The sequence below is a fragment of the Zalophus californianus genome, chromosome 16 (assembly GCF_009762305.2).
Source record: "Zalophus californianus isolate mZalCal1 chromosome 16, mZalCal1.pri.v2, whole genome shotgun sequence".
Lineage (NCBI taxonomy): Eukaryota > Metazoa > Chordata > Mammalia > Carnivora > Otariidae > Zalophus > Zalophus californianus.
In genome coordinates, this window is record NC_045610.1 from 26,438,207 (window position 1) to 26,458,351 (window position 20,145).

Here is a 20,145-nt window from a genome sequence, read left to right on the forward strand (position 1 = left end):
AAACAACAGATTTATAACTAGTGCTAATGAAACAGATTAATATGATACCTGTTTGGACTTCCTCAGGAGACGTAGGTGGTGTAAGAGTAACTGAAGACATAGCAGGATCTCTTGTGGAAGCAGGCACTTGGTGGACACCCAAGCAAGAAGCTGAACAGTGAGAGGATCCCACAGAGCTAGGAGTAGGAATGTCTGACTGAGGGACTAGAACAAAGCATGCTGGGTAGATCATTCGGACACCAGCTGAAAGGAAAAAATAATGGACAAGAAAATAAATTACCACTGTGACTATAGTGGGATTAGTTTCATTCAAAAGTACTGTAATGGAAAAGTACATACTATATTTGTTTAAATAAAATAAAAATATATTTAATGTATTTTTATAAATATATGCTCCTTTTGGCAGAAGGTTTTTGGAAGAAACCGTAAGAAAATGTTAATACCTTTAGTGGTAACCTTCAGTGAGAGACTTCGAAGCAAGCAGCTTTCTCTTCATTTTTGGATTTTCTAATCATGAGAGTGTATTACTTTTAAATCTTTATTTGTAAATTTGACAAACTATAATGTATATTACTTTTTAAATTTTGTTAAAGTTTAACAAAGGTAATCTGGACACCTTTATGGACCATTTTCTGCTTTCTTCTTTACAGGTCTTTTACTGAAAGCCTAATACATGTTTGTGTTTTGTTTCTGGTTTTTTCACAACTACCCTGGTAGTAAAGTATTTATTGAAGTTCAATACTGGTATTCTTTTTATTAAAAAAAAGAAAAAAAACAACAACAACCCGTGAATAAGACAATCTTCATATATATAACATTGCCACATGTTTCTATTAAATACTGCTGCAGATTCTAATCCTAATTACCTGCTCAATTATACATTCCCCACACCTCCCCCATCTCTCTAACATGGAGTATACCTATTCACTCCACTCTTAGGCTTGGCTGTGTGACCTGCATATGATATACACCAGATCCCAACAGAAGCTTTAAATGTGCTTGCAAGATCAGTGCAGCCTCTCTTATTCCTGTCCTTTCCCTAAGATGATGTCTTTTCCCAAATATAGTTTACCTTGTTAATCTGGGTCCCTGAATGAGAAGACACAGAGAAGAGCCAATATGAAAAGAGCTGACCTGGGCAGAGCAGATCAAAGCCGTGAGTTCTTTAGGTGCACTTTCTACCTTTTAAAAATTATCAGAGGCAACAGTTTCACCAAATGTTAAAATACTACATAACAGGTTGTCAACTTTCCAGCTTCCAAATGTTACTCATTCACAGTTATCTTCTTCCCACCTTTAGCATGCTTACCTCTAGGTGGTATTTATTTCCTTGCCCCAATGACTTTGGCATGGCAAAGTGACTAGTTCTGTCTAATGGAGTGTGAGCAGATGTAACATACATCACATCCTAGCAGAAGCTTTAAATACACTTACATAGTTACACTCAGTCCTTATTATTCCTCTGTTCTTATAAGAACAGCATGTCCCAGAGAGTGGGTAATCATGGAACCTAGGTTGTAGAATGACAAGATACAAGGAGCCAAACCACAACCAACTTGTAGCCCTTATGTAATGTGAGGAGAAAACAAAGAAACAAACGCTTACTGTTGAAAGCCACTAAGGTATGGAAATTATTATTCAGCAAAATCTAATACACAGTCACATATTTTTCTCTTAAAATTAATACTCAGAATCCATACCAACAAGAACTTCTACTGCAGCTAAAGAGTCATCTTCCCAATCCATATCTTCCTGTTTTTCTTCAGACATCTCCTTTAAGCAAGATGAGATAGGATAGAATTGCTTCCATTCACCAATCAATTTTTTGGTAGCTGAATCAGACATCTTGAATGCTTGTCCTGTGAGAGTGCCATTTAGTCCAAATGGGCTTAAGATTACTAGAGACCCAAAAGAGACATCGAGTAAGTAACTAAAGACTGGTACACCAGATAAGATCACACTGAATAGTTTGAAAAGTAATTATGCAATCTAAAAAAGAAAAGGAAACTCTTAACAGTCATTTCAGAGAAAAATTTATTATACTTCATTATTGTGAAGATAAAGCACAATATTTATTATAAAATCTTAGTATTTTGTCCACCCAAAAAAATCTCACATGGTTAGAGTTTCAACATGAGTGGGGTTATATGTATATCCTTTACTTCTCTTGATTTCCAGTAAGGAAAAGCAATTTGAGGAAAACTGTATGTGTGTGTATGTGTGTATAAATCTAAGTACTTTTATTATGTACTGCCATGTAATTTTTAAAAAGTAAATACTAGGGTTAGAATTAAAACAAGAACACCTTGTCCTTAAAAACAAATCAGCAATCTTGTATAAATATCAAAGTCCCCGTGTACCAACGTTAAAAATGGCTTATGTGACTGGACACAAAATATGACCTTGAAAACATAAACATATATATCTGCTAAATGTTATTTAAAAGAACACTTTAAAACACGCTATCATTCATGTACAAGAATTTTATTAAAAAAATATTTGTATTAAAAAACTTACTTCATTAACTTAAAACTCTGGAAGAAGAAAATAAACTACATCAGAATCATCACTAGGCTAACGATCATGGGAAATCTCATTAATACCAAAATTTAAAATTACCAATTGCAATTAAGAGTTTTCTTGAAACAGTAAGAGATCAAATATCTAAGCCAGTAAATAATCTACCTTGAAATGGGCTATTAGACTGTTGAGCAAGGGTGATATGCTCTTCACTAAGAAGGTATACAGGTTGATGTTGGTTAATTTCCACACTGGTACAAACATTGCTGTCTCCATGCAAGAAAAAGGTGAAAGAGCAGGACAAGTGTTCACTAATAAAGAAGAAAAAGTTGTATTTTAGTGATGATTAATAGCCAAAATATAAGTTAACTTGCTTTTCTTTATTAAGAAGCTATACTATAAAAATGCACATTTCTCTTTAACCCAGAAGTTCTACTTCATCATCTGAAGGGGGGGATGAGAAATCACAGATATAAGCAAAGATTTAGTTTTAAGAAATGTTCTTCACAGCACTGTTCATAGTAGAAAAAGCTGCAAATCGAGGAAATCAGTAAACAACTTAAGTACACCCACACATACCCTTATAATACAGCCACCAAAATAAGTAAAGGTAAAGGGGAAGTGGGTTTAATGGAAAGGGTAGGCTACCAAAATAGTACAGTTACAATTTTTTTTTTAAATTGACTGTAAAAAATCTAGGTGTGCAATCAAATTACGGATGACCTAATTTTTATTTTCCCTTGTAATTAAGAAATTAAATACAATTATATTTTCTTATTTTATTATTTCTGAAATTGGGCTACATTCAATCAGTCAACCATTTAATGTACTGCCCTCCTCTGACCCCCAATAGTAAGTTATTTTTAAAAAATGATGGATCTTACAACTGAAGGCATCCTAGAATCGAAGCTATATGCAAAGCAGAACATCTTATGAAATTTAGATATGGCTGGGAAAATAAAAGTTCCCAAGAGGAAAGCACAACGATCTTTAGGATAAAATATAGAAAGGTCAAATGGCCTAGAAGAGGAGACTGTACAGTAAGAAGAATCCACTCTTATTTCTTTTCCACACATTTATCTTAAGAATTTGTCTTGGGGCACCTGGGTGGCTCAGTCAGTTAAGTGTCTGCCTTTGGCTCAGGTCATGATCCCAAGGTCCTGGGATCGAGCCCCACATCGGCAGGGAGCCTGCTTCCCCCTCTTCCTCTGCCTGTCCCTCCCCCTGCTTGTGCTGGCTCTATCTCTCTGTGTCAAATAAATAAATAAAATCTTAAAAAAAAAAAAAGAATTTGTCTTAAAGAACCAGTTCTTTAAAATATAACCATTAATAAGCTGAAAACCTGTTGTATCTATCTATAAAGCCCTCTTGAATTATTTCTGGACAAGTCAAGCGCACAAAAAATTAAGTTATAGTAAAAGTAATACTATAGCTAACAAAAGTGGGAAAATAAAAAAGTCAGAAAGAGGTGAAGAGTAATGCAGAGCTGAGAATTTCTTCATTTTATATATAAGGGAGCCAAAAGATTGTCTGAAGTTGACAGAAAAATCAAGAAACAAATTTAAGCATATCACTCAAGTTAAAAAGATAACCAGAAAAACTGACAATACTATCACTAATAAAGCAAATCTTATCTTTCATGGTAGAGAATCAGTAGATACTGTCTAAAGTTGATTAATCAAGGTCTAGAGGTATAAAGCATCTCTGTAATTATGGCAGTAACCACTAGAAGTAGGAAGCAAAAAAGTTAAAAAGATGGAAAACTAAACCTGGTTACTTCTAAGGAATGGGACTAAAGCAATTAAGCAGGGATTTTTAGAGGTTTTCAAAATTTGTAATACTCTATACTGCTTGAACTGTTACTTTTAAATTTTTAAAAATTATGAATTCTTGGGGCGCCTGGGTGGCTCAGTTGTTAGGCATCTGCCTTTGGCTCAGGTCATGATCCCAGGGTCCTGGGATCAAGCCCCACGTTGGGCTCTCCCTCTCCCACTACCCTGCTCGTATTCCCTCTGGCTGTGTCTCTCTGTCAAATAAATAAAATCTTTAAAAATAAATAAATAAATAAAAATTATGAATTCTTTGGGTGCCTGGGTGGCTCAGTTGGTTAAGCATCTGACTTTGGCTCAGGTCATGATCTCAGGGTTCTGGGACCAAGACCTGCATGGGGCTCTCTCTTCAGCAGGAAGTCTGCTTCTCCCTCTCAAATAAATAAAAAATCTTTTATAAAAATTATGCAATGATTACTATATCTTCCCTCACCTCAGCAGCTTTTGTTGCTTTTTTTTTAAATAAACTTATTTTTGGAATAACTTTAAATTTACAGAAAGTTGCAGAAGTATCATAGAAAGTTCCCATATACCCTTTACCCAGTTTCCCCTGAAGTTAAACATCTTACATAACGATGCTACATTTGTCAAACAAGTAATTAACACTGGTACATTGATTCCAGTCTTTATTTAGATTTCACTAGATTTTCCACTTAACCATTTTTCTGTTTCAGGATCCAATCCAAGATACCACACTGCATTTAACCAATACATTTTTTTCCCGCCAGCCTTGCTGAAGCATAACTGACAAAGCCAAACAGTTTTTAAATAAGAAATAAAACTAATTATTTCAATTATTTATTAAATATATTAAGCTTGTTACTCATCTGGAACAGCTATTGGTTGAGTAATTACAAAGCCACAGACATTTGCTTTGGTATAAGAGTAAAATCTAAAATAATCCCCAAGAGAAGAGATTTAACTAATAACGTTGAGAACTGTCCATCAAAAAGCAGACCATTGCTAATGCCCATTTAAAATAAAGACAATTTTATTATTGCTTTCCAGCAGTGGTAAGGCACCCATACTGTAGAACAGGCGGAAAAATAAAAGTACCAAACACAAACCTAATTCCAAATGCTTAAAGCAAAACACGCACACACATTCAAAAGAACTCTGCATTAAACTTAGTATTATATTCAAATCTAAATGCACTATATACTAAGCCACCAAGCGAAAGCAAGTATTACTCCTTTATTAAACAAGTGTTTTATGGCTAAGCATATGGCACTATACTAAATACCCATTTAATTTCAGTTATGTTAAGTGCTATTTAAAAACCAGGTACAGGATCTATGAGAATGTCTCAACAAGACCCAGATAATGAAAATAAACTTTAATTTCCTAAGTGGAAAAGAATCAAACCTGGGTAACAATATAAAAGTTAGTCTTATGTCTCATGTAACATTACATCAGCCTACCCCCAATACCTATTTCTTCTCCAACCTCATCTCTTACTAGTAAGTCTTCCTTTAATACTTTTCCTCCTCAACTGGCCTCTCTACAGTTCCTTAAACACACCAGGCCTTTGCACCTATTGTTACTCAATCTGAAACACTCCACATATCCACATTCACCTTCATTAGGTTTTTTGTTCAGATACCTTGTAGTAGAAGTTTTCACCAATCATTCTAATTTAAACTGTCCCTTAATTCCTATTCTGGGATAGATTTCATTGGCTAAATAATCACAATCTAAAATTTTAGTTTATTTTTTTCTTATAGTCCCACCCGAATGTAAGCTCTATTGGAGGAGCAATCTGTCTTCTTTATTCAAGGCTGTCTCCTCAGGTTTTAGAATAGGTCCTTGACACATAGTAGGTATGCACTAAATACTGTAGGACAAGGTCTGTATCTGAGCAACTTATTTCTAATCAAACATTCCTTTTCTTATCAAGTCTGTACCTATATAGTTGTCCAAAGCTAGAAAAGTGAATCATTCTCAACTTCTTTTTCCTAAGCTCTCTATAGTCAACTAATCCATCACCAATTCCTACTGATTCTAGTTCTTAAATATTCATGATTCGTCAAGTTGTTTTTTCAAGGTCTGAATAACTATTAAAATCTCTAATTTATCTTCTTGCTTTTTACTGTTGCCAGCAATCTTTCTAAAAATTAATTCTGATCATGTAACTGGCAGGCTCAAAATCAATAGTTGCCCAATGCCTTAAGGAATAAAAACAAAACAAAACAAAACAAAACCAAAAACCTTAGTATAGCATTTTAGACCTTTTGTTATCTGATCCTTGCTTAACTCTCCAGGCAGAGGTACTTAATCTACCAAGAACTCCTTTGTTACCACAAAATTCCTCCCCACTTCTTAATCTTTCTTCAACACTCCTTTATTTTTTTTTTTTAAAGATTTATTTAGAGAGAGGGAGAGGGCATACAAGGGAGTGTGGGGCGGGGCAGAGAGAGAGAGACTTTTCAAGCACTCCCCACTGAGTGAGAAGCCCTTCCCTGGGCTTGATCTCAGGACCCATAAGATCATGACCTGAGCCAAAACCAAGAAGAGTTGGACGCTTAACTGACTGAGTCATCCAGGCACCCCACTTCTACACTCCTTTAAACAATATCTCTGTGAGCTCCCATAATAGTCTATGCTTATCATAATATTTATAACACTATTATTTAACTAATAGAACTCCCTGCCAAGTTGTAAATTCCTTGATAAAAAATAATTATAACTTTAATATTGGCAGAAAATTAAGTTAGTGGTCCTAATTCTTCAACCCCTTCTTTCTCATTTATTTAATCATGGTAAAAAACACAACATAAAATTTATCATCTTAATCATTTTTAAGTGTACTGTTCAGTAATTTAAGTATATTCACATTGTTTTGAAACAGATCACCAGAACTTTTTCATCCTGCAAATCTGAAATTACAGCCATTAAACAACAATTCCTTCTTTCTGCTTCTCCTAGCCCCTGGCAACCACCATTCTACTTTCTGTTTCTATGACTTTGACTACTTTAGATCTACTTCATGTAAGTAGTCATACAGTTTGTGTCTTTGTGACTGGCTTTTTTCACCTAGCATTATGTCCTCAAGGCTGATCCATGGTGTAGCATGTGACAGGATTTCTTTCCTTTTAAAGTGTGAATAATAATCCACTATGTACATAACACAGTCTGCTTAACCATTCATCCATCAGTGGACATTTGGGTTGTTTCCACCCCTTGGCTATTGGGAATAGTGCTGCTATGAACATGGGGTATGGAAATTTCTTCAAGATCCTGCTTTCCCGCAGTCATCAAAACAGTATGGTACTGGCACAAAAACAGACACACAGATCAATGGAACAGAAGAGAAAACCCAGAAATGGACCTAAAACTACATAGCCAACTAATTTTCAACAAAGGAAAAAATATCCAATGGAAAATAGACAATCTCTTCAATAAATGGTGTTGGGAAAACCGGACAGCCACATGCAAAAGAATGAAACTGGACCACCTGCCTACACCATACACAAAAATAAATTCAAAATGGATGAAAGATCTATATGTGAGACAAGAATCCATCAAAATCCTAGAGAACACAGGGGGCAACCTCTCTGACATCGGTTGTAGCAACTTCTTACTAGACACATCTCCGAGACAAGGGAAACAAAAGCAAAAATGAACTATTGGGGTGCCTGGGTGGCTCAGATGGTTAAGCGTCTGCCTTCGGCTCAGGTCACGATCCCAGGGTCCTGGGATCGAGTCCCACATCGGGCTCCCTGCTCGGCAGGGAGCCTGCTTCTCCCTCTGCCTCTCTCTCTGACTCTCATGGATAAATAAATAAAACATTAAAAAAAAAATGAACTACTGGGACTTCAACAAGATAAAAGGCCATCCCCCCCCCCAAGATTTATTTATTTGAGAGAGAGGAGAGAGACAAAGAGTGCATGAGCAGGTGGCAGAGGCAGAGAGAGAGAGAGAATCCTTAAGCAGACTCCCTTCTGAGTGCAGAGCCCAACGCAGGGCTTGATCCCAGGACCCTGAGATCATGACCTGAGTTGATATCAGGAGTTGGTCGCTTAACCTACTGAGCCACTCAAGTACCCCAAGATGAAAAGTTTTTGCACAATGAAAGAAATGATCAACAAAACTAAAAGGCAACCTTCAGAATCGGAGAAGATACTTGCAAATGACATATCTGATAAAGGGTTTAATACCCAAAATCTAGGGGCACCTGGGTGGCTCAGTCTTTAAGCGTCTGCCTTCGTCTCAGGTCATGATCCCAAGTTCTGGGATCAAGCCCTGCATCGGGCTCCCTGCTCAGCGGGAACGCCTGCTTCTCCCTCTCCTACTCCCCCTGCTTGTGTTCCCTCTCTCACTGTGTCTTTCTCTTGTCAAATAAATAAAATCTTAAAAAAAAAAATCCAAAATCTATAAATAACTAATCAAACTGAACACCCCAAAAACAAATAATCCAGTTAAGAAATGGGCAGAAGACATGAACAAACTTTTCCAAAGAAGACATCTAGATGGCTAACAGACACATGAAAAGATGCTCAACATCATTCAACATCAGGGAAATAGGAAACAAAACTACAATGAGATGCCACCTCACACCAGTCAGAATGGCTAAAATTAACAACAGGTTTTGGTGGGGATGCAGAGAAAGGGGAACCTTTTTCCACTGTTGGTGGGAATGCAAACTGGTGCAGCCACTCTGGAAAACAGTGTGGAAGTTCCTCAAAAAGTTAAAAATAGAACTATCCTATGACCCAGCAATTACACTCCTAGGTATTTAACCAAAGTATACAAGAACACAGAAACTGATTCGAAGGGATACACGCACCCTGATGTTTACAGCAGCATTTTCAACAATAGCCGATTATGGAAAACAATCCAAAATCCATCAACTGTGAATGGATAAAGAAGTGTAGTATACATATACAATGGAATATATGAGCCATAAAACAGAATGAAATCTTGCCCTCTGCAACAACATGGATGGAGCTAGAGTGTATTATGCTAAAGTGAATTAAGTTAGAGAAAGACAAATACCGTATGATTTCGCTCACATGGGCAGTTTAAGAAATAAAACAGATAAACATGGGGGGAGGGAGAGAGGCAAACCATAAAACAGACTCTTAACTATAGAGAACTGAAGGTTGCTGGAGGGGAGGTGGGCAGGGGGATGGGCTAAGTGGGTGACTGAGGGCACTTGTGATGAGCACTGAGTGTTACATGTGATGAATCACTAAATTATACTTCTGAAACTAATATTACACTATATGTTAACTAACTAGAATTTAAATAAAAACTCACAAAAGAAACAAAAAAAGATCCTTTCAATTCTCTTAGAAGTAGGACTGCTGGATCAAGAAAACAAAAAAGATCCTTTCAAATCTCTTAGTAGCAGGACTGTTGGATCATACGGTAGTTCTATTCTTAACTTTTTGAGGAACCTACATAAATGTTTTCCATAGTGGCTGTACCATTTTACGATCCCATCAACAGTCAACATGGGTTCCAATTTCTTTGTCCTCACTAATACTTGTTAGTTTTCATTTTTTTGATAGAAGCTGTCCTAACAGATGTGAGGTAGTATCTCATTGTGGTTTTGACTTGCATTTCTCGGATTAGTGATGTTGACTATCTTTTTACATGTTATTGGCCATCCCTGTATCTTTGAAGAAATCTTTTCAAGTCTTCTGCCCAATTTTAAGTTGGGTTACTTGACTTTCTGTTGTTGAGTTGTAATTCTTTACACAAGCTAGATATTAACCCCTTATCAGATAGATAATTTGCAAACATTTTCTCCTATGCCATAAATTGCCTTTTTACCAATGCACAAAGGTATTTAAGTTTGATATAGTTCTATTTATTTTTGCTTTTGTTGCCTATGCTTTTGGTGTCATAACCAAGAAATCACTGCCAAATTTAATGTCTAAAGCTTTCCCCCTATGTTTTCTTCTAGAAGATTTATAGTTTTAGGTCTAGGCTTTTAACCCATTTTGGGTTTTTGTATAATAAAGTAAGGAAAAAGCCAACTTCATTCTTTTACATGTGGATACTAAGTGTTCCCAACACCATTTGTTGAAGAGACTACCTCTTCCCCACTGAATAGTCCTGGAACCCTTGTCAAAGATCATTTCAATACATATGTACATACTAGCTTATTTCTGGACTTTCTACTCCATTGGTTTACATGTCTGTATGCTAGTACCATACTGTTTGATTACTGTAGCTTTGTAATTATGTTTTGCTCACCCTCTCTTCATTTAGGCTCTTTAGTGTAAGGAGGGGAAATATACTTCCCCAACCTTGACTCAGGTTTGCTTTGTGACTTGCTTTGACCAAGCAAGCTTCCAAACATGCTTATGCAATCTGGACTGCCCTCCAATGCTTCTTTCATTGCCATGAGAATCATATGAAATATACCTTCACCCAAACTATAGTTTACAGTGTGGGCTAGATTGGGTAACACCCAGCTGACCAGCAGATACATTAATGAGAATATGTAACTGCTGTGTTAAGCCTCCACATTTTGACGGTGCTTTGTTACACAACAGTGGCCAAAACAGAAAATGGCACAAAAAGGGAGATCTACCACGACAAAAATCTAAATATGTGGCATTGGCTTTGGGACCAGATGACTGATAGCAAGGAACATAAGACACTGAAAAGTGATGAGGAAATCATTAAATGGTGACCCAAGTTATGTAATGGAGAGATACATCATAGAGCTGTTGCCTAAAGGGGCTCCTGGGTGGCTCAGTAGGTTAAGCATCTGCCTTTGGCTCAGGTCATGACCCCAGGGTACTGGGATCGAACGCTGCATCGGGCTCTCTGCTGAGCTGGGAGTCTGCTTCTCCCTCTCCTTCTGCCCCTCCCCCCTGCTCATGCTCTCTCTCTCTCAAATAAGTAAAATCTTAAAAAAAAAAAGAACTATTGCCTGAAATAATCTAGAAGGCAGGAAATGTGCCTAATGAATTCTCAGAGTTGGAGAAAAAAGATCAAGTCAAAATGTAATTTGATTGTTACTAGTTATACTTGATAAGGTACTAAAAGAAAGAGATGAACTCAGAAAAAGACCTGATGGTTTACAAGCATCATTTAGAGAGAATACAGACAGCCTGTAGGCTAGAAAATAAAACTATTTCTCAACAAAGTGATGGTATGGCCTATATATAACACAGATTCAAGGAAAAGACCAAATCAAGAGTGTGATTCTAATACCCTTTGTTAAAAATACATGATTCTTGATACCAACTGAAACACTAGGATTTTCAAAAATTACTCCTAAGCCTCCATACATTTTTCTCAAAAAAGGTATCTAAAGTAAACAAGCATATATGGGGTGCCTGGGTGGCTCAGTCGTTGAGCATCTGCCTTCAGCTCAGGTCATGATCCCAGGGTCCTGGTATTGAGCCCCGCATTGGGCTCCTGCTTAGCGGGAAGCCTGCTTCTCCCTTTCCCACACCCCTTCTTGTGTTCCCTCACTCACTGTGTCTCTCTCTGTCAAATAAAGAAATAAAATCTTTAAAAAAAAATAAACAGGCATATATGCAATAATTTTGTTACTATATATGTGGGAATGCATATATAGTCATATTTGTACTTTTCTTTGTCCTCTTTTCTGACGCAGTTCTTCTATAATTGTTAAGGTTGAGTAATAGAGCATATAAATACATAATTCCTAAATAGTACTTTTGTCTTAGCAAACCACTAATGTTTAATTTCTGAGAGGGATATGCCCATTTTAAGTATTGACATAAAACAAGCAGATCAATTTTCAAAGCATTTCTCTCTCTAAACAACAAAAAAAAAAGAATTTAAAAGCAAGACAAAATGCTTTAAAAAAGTTAAGAAAAATTCATATTCAATTGGTTAGAATGACTATTTCTTACCATTACAAAGGTTTTTTAAACATTTTTCAGAAAACTTTAGAAGACAAATATTTCTTAATGAGGGGGAAAAATTTAAAAGAGTTTAAAGGGGAATTACTGACTAAAAATACTTCTGTCAAAGAAAATATTTATTAAGAAGTGACTCCAGTAAGAATAATTTATTACACAGAGAAATTGTAACTTGATTAGTTTTAGGGATCGAGTAAGTATTCTATAAAAATGATTATGAGAGGGGCGCCTGGGTGGCTCAGTTGGTTAAGCGACTGCCTTCGGCTCAGGTCATGATCCTGGAGTCCCGGGATCGTCCCATGTCGGGCTCCCTGCTCAGCAGGGAGTCTGCTTCTCCCTCTGACCCTCTTCCCTCTCGTGCTCTCTATCTCTCATTCTCTCTCTCTCAAATAAATAAATAAAATTAAAAAAATAAAATAAATGATTATGAGTGCTGTGTGCTTATTCAGTAACTAAATAGATTTTAAAATCTGAATTGCAAATATTTCCAAGAACATTTGCAAGTATAAGCAACAACCTAAAACAGTCTCGTGTTCTTTATCTTCAAAAAGACAAAGAGGAGGGGCTCAGTTGGTTAAGCCGCTGCCTTCAGCCCAGGTCATGATCCCAGGGTCCTGGGATCAAGGCCCGCATCCAGCTCCTTGCTCAGCAGGGAGCCTGCTTCTCCTCCCTCTCCTCCCCACTCTTGCTCTATCTCAAATAAATTAAATCTTTAAAAAAAAAAAAAGACAAAGAGGCTTCCTCATATTCACTGTTTTTAATCAATGAAGTATAGTTCTTAAAAATAGTTTGTTTCATTTCATATGTAAAATCTTAAATGAGAATTAAAAAGGATATTCAAAATGGATTTTTGCCATGACATATAAAGCAAATAATATAACTAAAAATTTTCCTAAAAAGATTACTATAATTTGGAAAATGTTTTTTTTAAAGTACATTACTTATAGTCTATTAAATATACAAAAACCATGGCCCATAAAACGAAGGCCCAATATAGCCTTTCCATGTGTCCAATGAGTACTTGACCATCTTAACTTTCAAATCAGAAAAATTTGACTGACATGAAGTGAAAAATTTGTCTCCAAGGGGTTTTGTAAAAACCCAATTGTACATACAAAAGTTTAATATGTATACTGATTTAGGAGGGGCCATATCTAATTTATTTTTAGCACCTGGGTTAGGTAGGTACAGAAAGATGATATCCCATTTTGCTATCAGGGAACTCAAGGCATAAAGAAGTTAAAGGGTTTGTCTTAAATCATAAAACTAGTTAAAAACAATGTTGACTTAAAACCCTAGTCATCCTGCAGCCCCTGGGTGGCTTGGTCAGTTAAGTGTCTGACTCTTGATTTCAGCTCAGGGCTGTGAGATCCCCATGTCAGGCTCTATGCTAGGCATGGAGCCTGCTTAAGATTCTCCCTCCCAAAAAAAAAAAAAAAAAAAAAAAAAAAAGATTCTCCCTCCCTCACCCTCTGCCCCCAAGCCCCTGCTTGTGCGTTTTCTCTCTCAAAAACAAAACAAAACAAACAAAACAAAACAAAAAAAACCCTAGTCATCCTAACCAAAACGGGCAAAGGACTTAAACAAGTATTTCTCCAAAGATACACAAACGACCACCAAGTACATGAAAAGATGCTCAACACTAATCAGTAAGGAAATGCAAATCAAAACTATGATGTACCATTTCAACCCACAGGATGGCTATTATTACATTCTAGAAAACTTGGTAAAGATGTGGAAAAACTGGAACCCTCTTAGTGGGAATATAAAATGGTGCAGATACTATGAAAAACTATAGCAATTCCTAAAAAAGAAAAAAAAAAATCAAACACAGAATTACTACATGTTCCAACAATTCCATTTCTAGGTATATTCCCAAAAGAACTAAAAGCAGGGATTTTAACAAATATTCACACACCAATATATATAGCAGCATTATTCACAACAGACAGAAAGTGGAAAATCCAATCATCCACTGACAGATGAATAGATAAACAAGATGTGGTATAAAAATACAATAGAGGGATGCCTGGATGGCTCAGTTGGTTAAGCGACTGCCTTCAGCTCAGGTCATGATCCTGGAGTCCCGGGATCGAGTCCCGTATCGGGCTCCCTGCTTAGCAGGGAGTCTGCTTCTCCCTCTGACCCTCCCCCTTCTCATGTTCTCTCTCTCTCTCATTCTCTCTCAAATAAATAAATAAAATCTTAAAATAAAACAGAATATTACTCAGCCTTAAAAAGAAATGAAATTATGGGGCGCCTGGGTGTCTCAGTTGGTTAGGTGTCCAACTCTTGATTTCAGCTCAGGTCATGATCTCAGAGTTGTGAGATAGAGCACTGCGTTGGGCTCCATGCCAGGGCTCTGTGCTGGGTGTGGAACCTGCTTGGCATTCTCTCTCCCTCTTCCTCTGCCCCTCCCCAACCCCCCCAAAAAGACAAAAAGAAATGAAATTGTGGTGCGTACTACAAGGATGAGAACCTGAGAACATTATGCTAAATGAAATAAGCCAGACACAAAAGGACAAATACTACGTTAATTCCACTTATATAAGGTAACTAAAACAGACAAATTCATAGAGACACAAGGTAGAATGGTGGTTACCAGTGGCTGAAAGGAGGGGAAAATAAGGAATTCTTTAATGGAGAGATTTTCAGTTTGGGATGATGAAAAAAACATTCTGTATATAGTGGTGATATCGGCACAAGGTGAATATACTTAATGCCACTGAACTATACACTAAAAAATACTGTGTTGATTCCATTAATTTCAATAGTTTCCCTGTTTTTTATTACAATTGGAGGTCTCTTTTTAAAATTCCAAAGCCTAGGCCATACTCCCAATGTAAAACATGGGCATCAGTATTTTTTGAATCTCTCAACATTATTCCATATCCCAACAAGTTTCACTACTGCATTATACTGTATTTCTGTAGCTCTCAAAATAACATTTTTAATTTCTTAAATTCATAGTTATTAACTTCAACATTAGGTATTCTGAACATATCTCCATGAACAAGATAACACCTTATCTGTGAATCTTGGATATACTTCTGCTCACTTAGTGAACACATTACTTACACTATAAAGAATACTTAGAAAACAATGATATTCTGGTTTACAGCTTCAAGTGTTCCGCAAGTACTCTTTATATTCCTATTATTTCCCCAATATAAGAAATTTTTAGGTATTCTGTTTTACTACTTCCTATCACTTTAAGATGACGTAGGTAGAGGAGCACTTGGGTGGCTCAGTTGGGTAAGCATCTGCCTTTGGCCTAGGTCATCATCCCAGGCCCCTGGTCAGGGGTTGGGCTTCCTGCTCAGGGGGGGAGCCTGCTTTTCCCTCCTCCTCTGTCCCTCCTCCCGCACGTGCGTGGGCATGCACACACTCTCTCTAATAAAGAAATAAATAGAATCTTAAAAAAAAAAGATGTAGAAAGAAAAGATACAGTTGGTCTACAGGGTCCAAAACCTGTCTCATTTTTCATGCCCTATAATCCTGCTCCAACACTGGCAAGCTACATGACCTTGGATAAGTGACTTAGCCTCTCTGTGCTTTAGATTTAGCAATTGTAAAACTGGAGTAACAAAGTTTTAAGAATTGAGTTAATGTTAAACCCTAATTCTAAACACAGCCTGGTGAGTTCTGCTTAAGCAAAGGTTTCTCCCCCTTCAGAAACAAAACTTCCCTATTATTATTCATAACTAAAACCAATAGTTCAAAAGGACAGACTTACAGGAGTCTATGGCAAAAATCATATAAGAAAAAGAAAAGCTTACCAGAGAGGAAAAAAGAAAGAAGTCTTAGCACTTAATTTTTCTCATAAGTGAGGGGCGCCTGGGTGGCTCAGTTGGTTTAGTGACTGCCTTCAGCTCAGGTCATGATCCTGGAGTCCCAGGATCAAGTCCCGCATCAGGCTCCCTGCTCCGTGGCGAGTCTGCTTCTCCCTCTGACACTCCGGCCCCCACCATGTTCTCTGTCTCATTCTTTCTCTCTCAAATAAATAAAATCTTTAAAAATTTTTTTTTTCTCATAAATGCTTTTGGAAAGTATGAGAATGTAGAAAACTGATCATGCAAATCCTCACGACTCAAGCATCAAGAGAAATTTCATGGGTCGTAAGTAATATATCACCACTTAAGATTTCAGAAAACAGGACGTGTAATAATCTTGAGGAGACATTAACAACAGACCAACATAGGCTGCAGAGAGGGAAAAAAAAAAAAAAAAAAAAAAGACAGTAACTATGCCCAACCGGACAAATAGTGGGTACCTTGACATAAAGGTGAAGGTTTCCCCTATATTTGAGATTCTAGATCACACTCAAATTTTAGCATATGGGGTGCCTGGGTGACTCGGTTGGGTGTCTGACTCTTGGTTTCAGCTCGGGGGTGGTCTCAGGGTGGTGGGATCGAGCCCCACACTGGGCTCCTCATGCTTGGTATGGAGCCTGTTAAGATTCTCTCCCCCCTCCCCCGCCCTTCCCACTGCTTGCACACTTGCACTCTCTCTAAAATAAATGGATAAATAAAACCTTTTTAAGTTTAGCATACAGGGCGCCTGGGTGGCTCAGTTGGTTAAGCGAATGCCTTTGGCTCAGGTCATGATCCTGGAGTCCCGGGATGGAGTCCCACATCGGGCTCCTTGCTCAGCAGGGAGTCTGCTTCTCCCTTTGACCCTCCCCCTCTCATGTTCACTCTCTTTCTCTCATTCTCTAATAAATAAATAAAATCGTTAAAAAAAATTTTAGCATACAATTCCAAGAGGATTCGGAAGACCAGTTAGAAAATACTTTTTTTTTTTTTAACGATTTTATTTATTTGAGAGAGAGAGTGCATGCACGAGAGCACAAGCAGGGCGTTGGGGATGGAGAGGGAGAGCAGGGAGCCTGATGTGGGGCTCGATCCCAGGACCCTGGGATCATGACCTGAGCCGAAGACAGAAGCTTCACTGACTGAGCCACCCAGGCACCCTAGTTAGAAAATACCTTCTACCAATAAACATTATACCAAGCTCAGCTGGGCTTAAAGCCCTAGAACAGCCAATATATACACGTGACTCTTGAGCACGTGAAATGTCGCCAGTCCAAATGGAGATGTACTCTAAGTATAGAATATACATTAAACTTCAAAAACTTCTTTAAAAGTAGTAAAATATCTGAAAAAAGTAAAATATATCATTAATATTCTTTGCATAATTAATTACATGCTAAAATGATGTTCTGGATATACTAAGTTAAATATATTTATCTCACCTGGGTTTTTGTTTTACCTCTTTTAATATGCCTACTAGAAGGTTTAAAATTACATATGTGGCTCACATTGTATTTCTACGGGACACTGCTACCTGAGAAGGCAGGAAGAAGAAAATTGAGTCCTTAGAAGACGTAATGATGATTGCTCTTAGCTTCCCTAGAAGTTCAAGTTTTCAGAAGTATTGAGGGACCCAACCAAAGGGCATCCTAAAGCTATATAAAATGGTTAATAATGTATCTCCAGAGGAAACTTAAATCTTGTATTGTTCACATTTAATTAAAATATTAGAGATAAAAGGACTGTGTAAAAGCCACAGGTATAGAAGATAAAACACAGTTTTATGGGTGAAATTTAAAGTATATTCTTTCATCTATTGCCTTAAAAACAAAAACAACTTTGACCAACTTCTTTAGTAAAGCTCCTGAAGTATTATTTTAATTATAAGTGTAAAGGCTCTGGTGTAAATAACACCAAAAGAACTTTCTGCAATGATGGAAATACTCTGTATCTATATTACCCAATACTCTGTATCTGTAATACCCACTAGTCACAGGAGTACTTGAAATGTAGCCAGTGAAACTAAGAAACAGAACTGTAATTTCACTTTTTTAAGTAACTGAAATTTAAATAGTGGCTACTATCCTGAACAGCACCGTTCTAAAACGTCTTTAAAATAAAAAAAAACAGGGATGCCTGGGTGGCTCAGTCTTTAAGCATCTGCCTTCAGCTCAGGTCATGATCCCAGCGTCCTGGGATCAAGCCCTGCATCAGGCTCCCTGCTCGGTGAGAAGCCGGTTTCTCCCTCTTCCACTCCCCCTTGCTTGTGTTCCCTCTCTCGCTGTCCTTTTCTCTGCCAAATAAATAAATAAAATCTTTAAAAAAATAAAAAAAACAGGGATTAAAATTCCTTATTTTGCCCTAATATTCTAGTTACAATTAACTCTATAAAATACTTAGGGATATACTCCTCTCCTTCCTGTGAACTTTGCCTGCTTCATCTCACAAGACAAAAATCTCTTTCTGTGGGTCAGGCTCTTTGCTAATACTTAACCCTTAATTTCAGAACCCAAAATAAGGGCATAGAACATACAGAACCTGGGGCGCCTGGCTTAGTCAGGTAAGCATCTGACTCCTGATTTTGGCTCAGGTCACGATCTCAGGGTCATGGGATCAAGCCCCACGTGGGCCTCCACATTCAGTGCAGAATCTGCTTGAGATTCTCTCCCCCTCCTCCTCCTCCTCCACACACACACACACACACACACACACACACACACACACATACGTGCTCTCCCTTTCTCAAAAAAATAAAATCTTTAAAAAAAACATACAGAACCAGGTATCTGATCCAATCTCACACACACACACACACACACACACACACACACACACACACACATGCTCTCCCTTTCTCAAAAAAATAAAATCTTTAAAAAAAACATACAGAACCAGGTATCTGATCCAATCTCCTTTATGTTATATTCAGCAAAGATTTATTCTATCCTATTTATATACACACACATATATACATGATATATAGATATCCTATTACCTTTTAAAATTGAAATTAAATAGTAGAGTAAAAATCTCAAAGCAGATTTACCAACTGAACAATATATTTTTTTCCATAGAAATTAATTATATGGCTATATCTGTAGTTGAGGGAACAGAGTAAAATTAAAATATATATTAAATGTTCCCTATTAATTCTCTCCTATACAATCTCAACTGCTACTAATTAGCACACCTATGTAAACACATAGTGTAAGATATTAGACTAGCAGTCTTAAAAGAAAAAATCCTTATTAATATCTTTCTACTCTGTGTGTCTTCCTATAAGCATTTAAAACTCTTACTAAATATACAAACTTAACTGGCCACTCAGCTAAGCTGCTGTAATAGATTAAAATGACAAAAAACTAACTAAACACAAACAGGTTCTTCTTCAAAATAATCTTATCCTAATGTACACTCAAACATCACAAGTTTGTAATGTCTTTTTGCTAAGAGACTACTTAAAACCTACAGTAAGTCATTGGTATTTATTATAGCCATTTACCTGTGGTTTCACTAGCAAACACAGCAACTGCATCTGATCTAGTTTCCTACACTGTAGGAAAACATCTAAACTGTTAAGACAAAACACTGGTCATTCTTTTAACAATACCTGAAGATGGTAGATTTAAAAGTAATTCTTTTAAATTCTTTGTGTTAATTACCCTAATAACATCTCAAATTTCTGTGGTTAATTACCTATACAGTTGAGGGGTTCTTTACAGCTAACCTAGCTATACCACTAGATTTAATTCCATTTCCTCTCTTTCAGTCCCTGAAGGTTGTTTTAGTTAATCAGACAATTAGCTACATTGAAATTCAGATTATTAGAAGATGAGAATCTATATTTAATGGGGATAAAGGGAGGAAGAATAAAGAAAAGGTCAGGAATATTATTTTCTCCTTTGTTCAAATGAAACCAGCTTCACAATACCAATTTCCTTGACAATTGTGTTCTTTTAGGATTTTATTTATTTATTTAGAGAGCATGTACAAGAGAGCCCACAAGTGGGGGGAGGGGCAGAGGGGGAGAGAGAGGGAGAGAGAGAGAATCTCAGACTCCCCACTGAGCACAGAGGTCTTATGTGGAGCCTTAAGTGGCCAATCTCATGACTGTGAGATCATGACATGAGT

The 20,145-nt window shown here is 37.0% G+C and overlaps 1 protein-coding gene across 2 annotated transcripts in view; it reads right to left on the reverse strand.

The window, feature by feature from the left end:
* The window catches only part of MED13 (mediator complex subunit 13), a 100,347-nt gene that overhangs the window by 66,722 nt on the left and 13,480 nt on the right, over positions 1 to 20,145 (reverse strand). For both annotated transcript variants that reach the window (XM_027624482.2, XM_027624481.2), the window contains exons 4-6: positions 2,686 to 2,831; positions 1,701 to 1,898; positions 49 to 243 (exon numbers count right to left, since the gene is read on the reverse strand). In XM_027624482.2, coding sequence (XP_027480283.1) covers positions 49 to 243; positions 1,701 to 1,898; positions 2,686 to 2,831 — 539 coding nt within the window. The remainder of the gene's footprint in view (positions 1 to 48; positions 244 to 1,700; positions 1,899 to 2,685; positions 2,832 to 20,145) is intronic.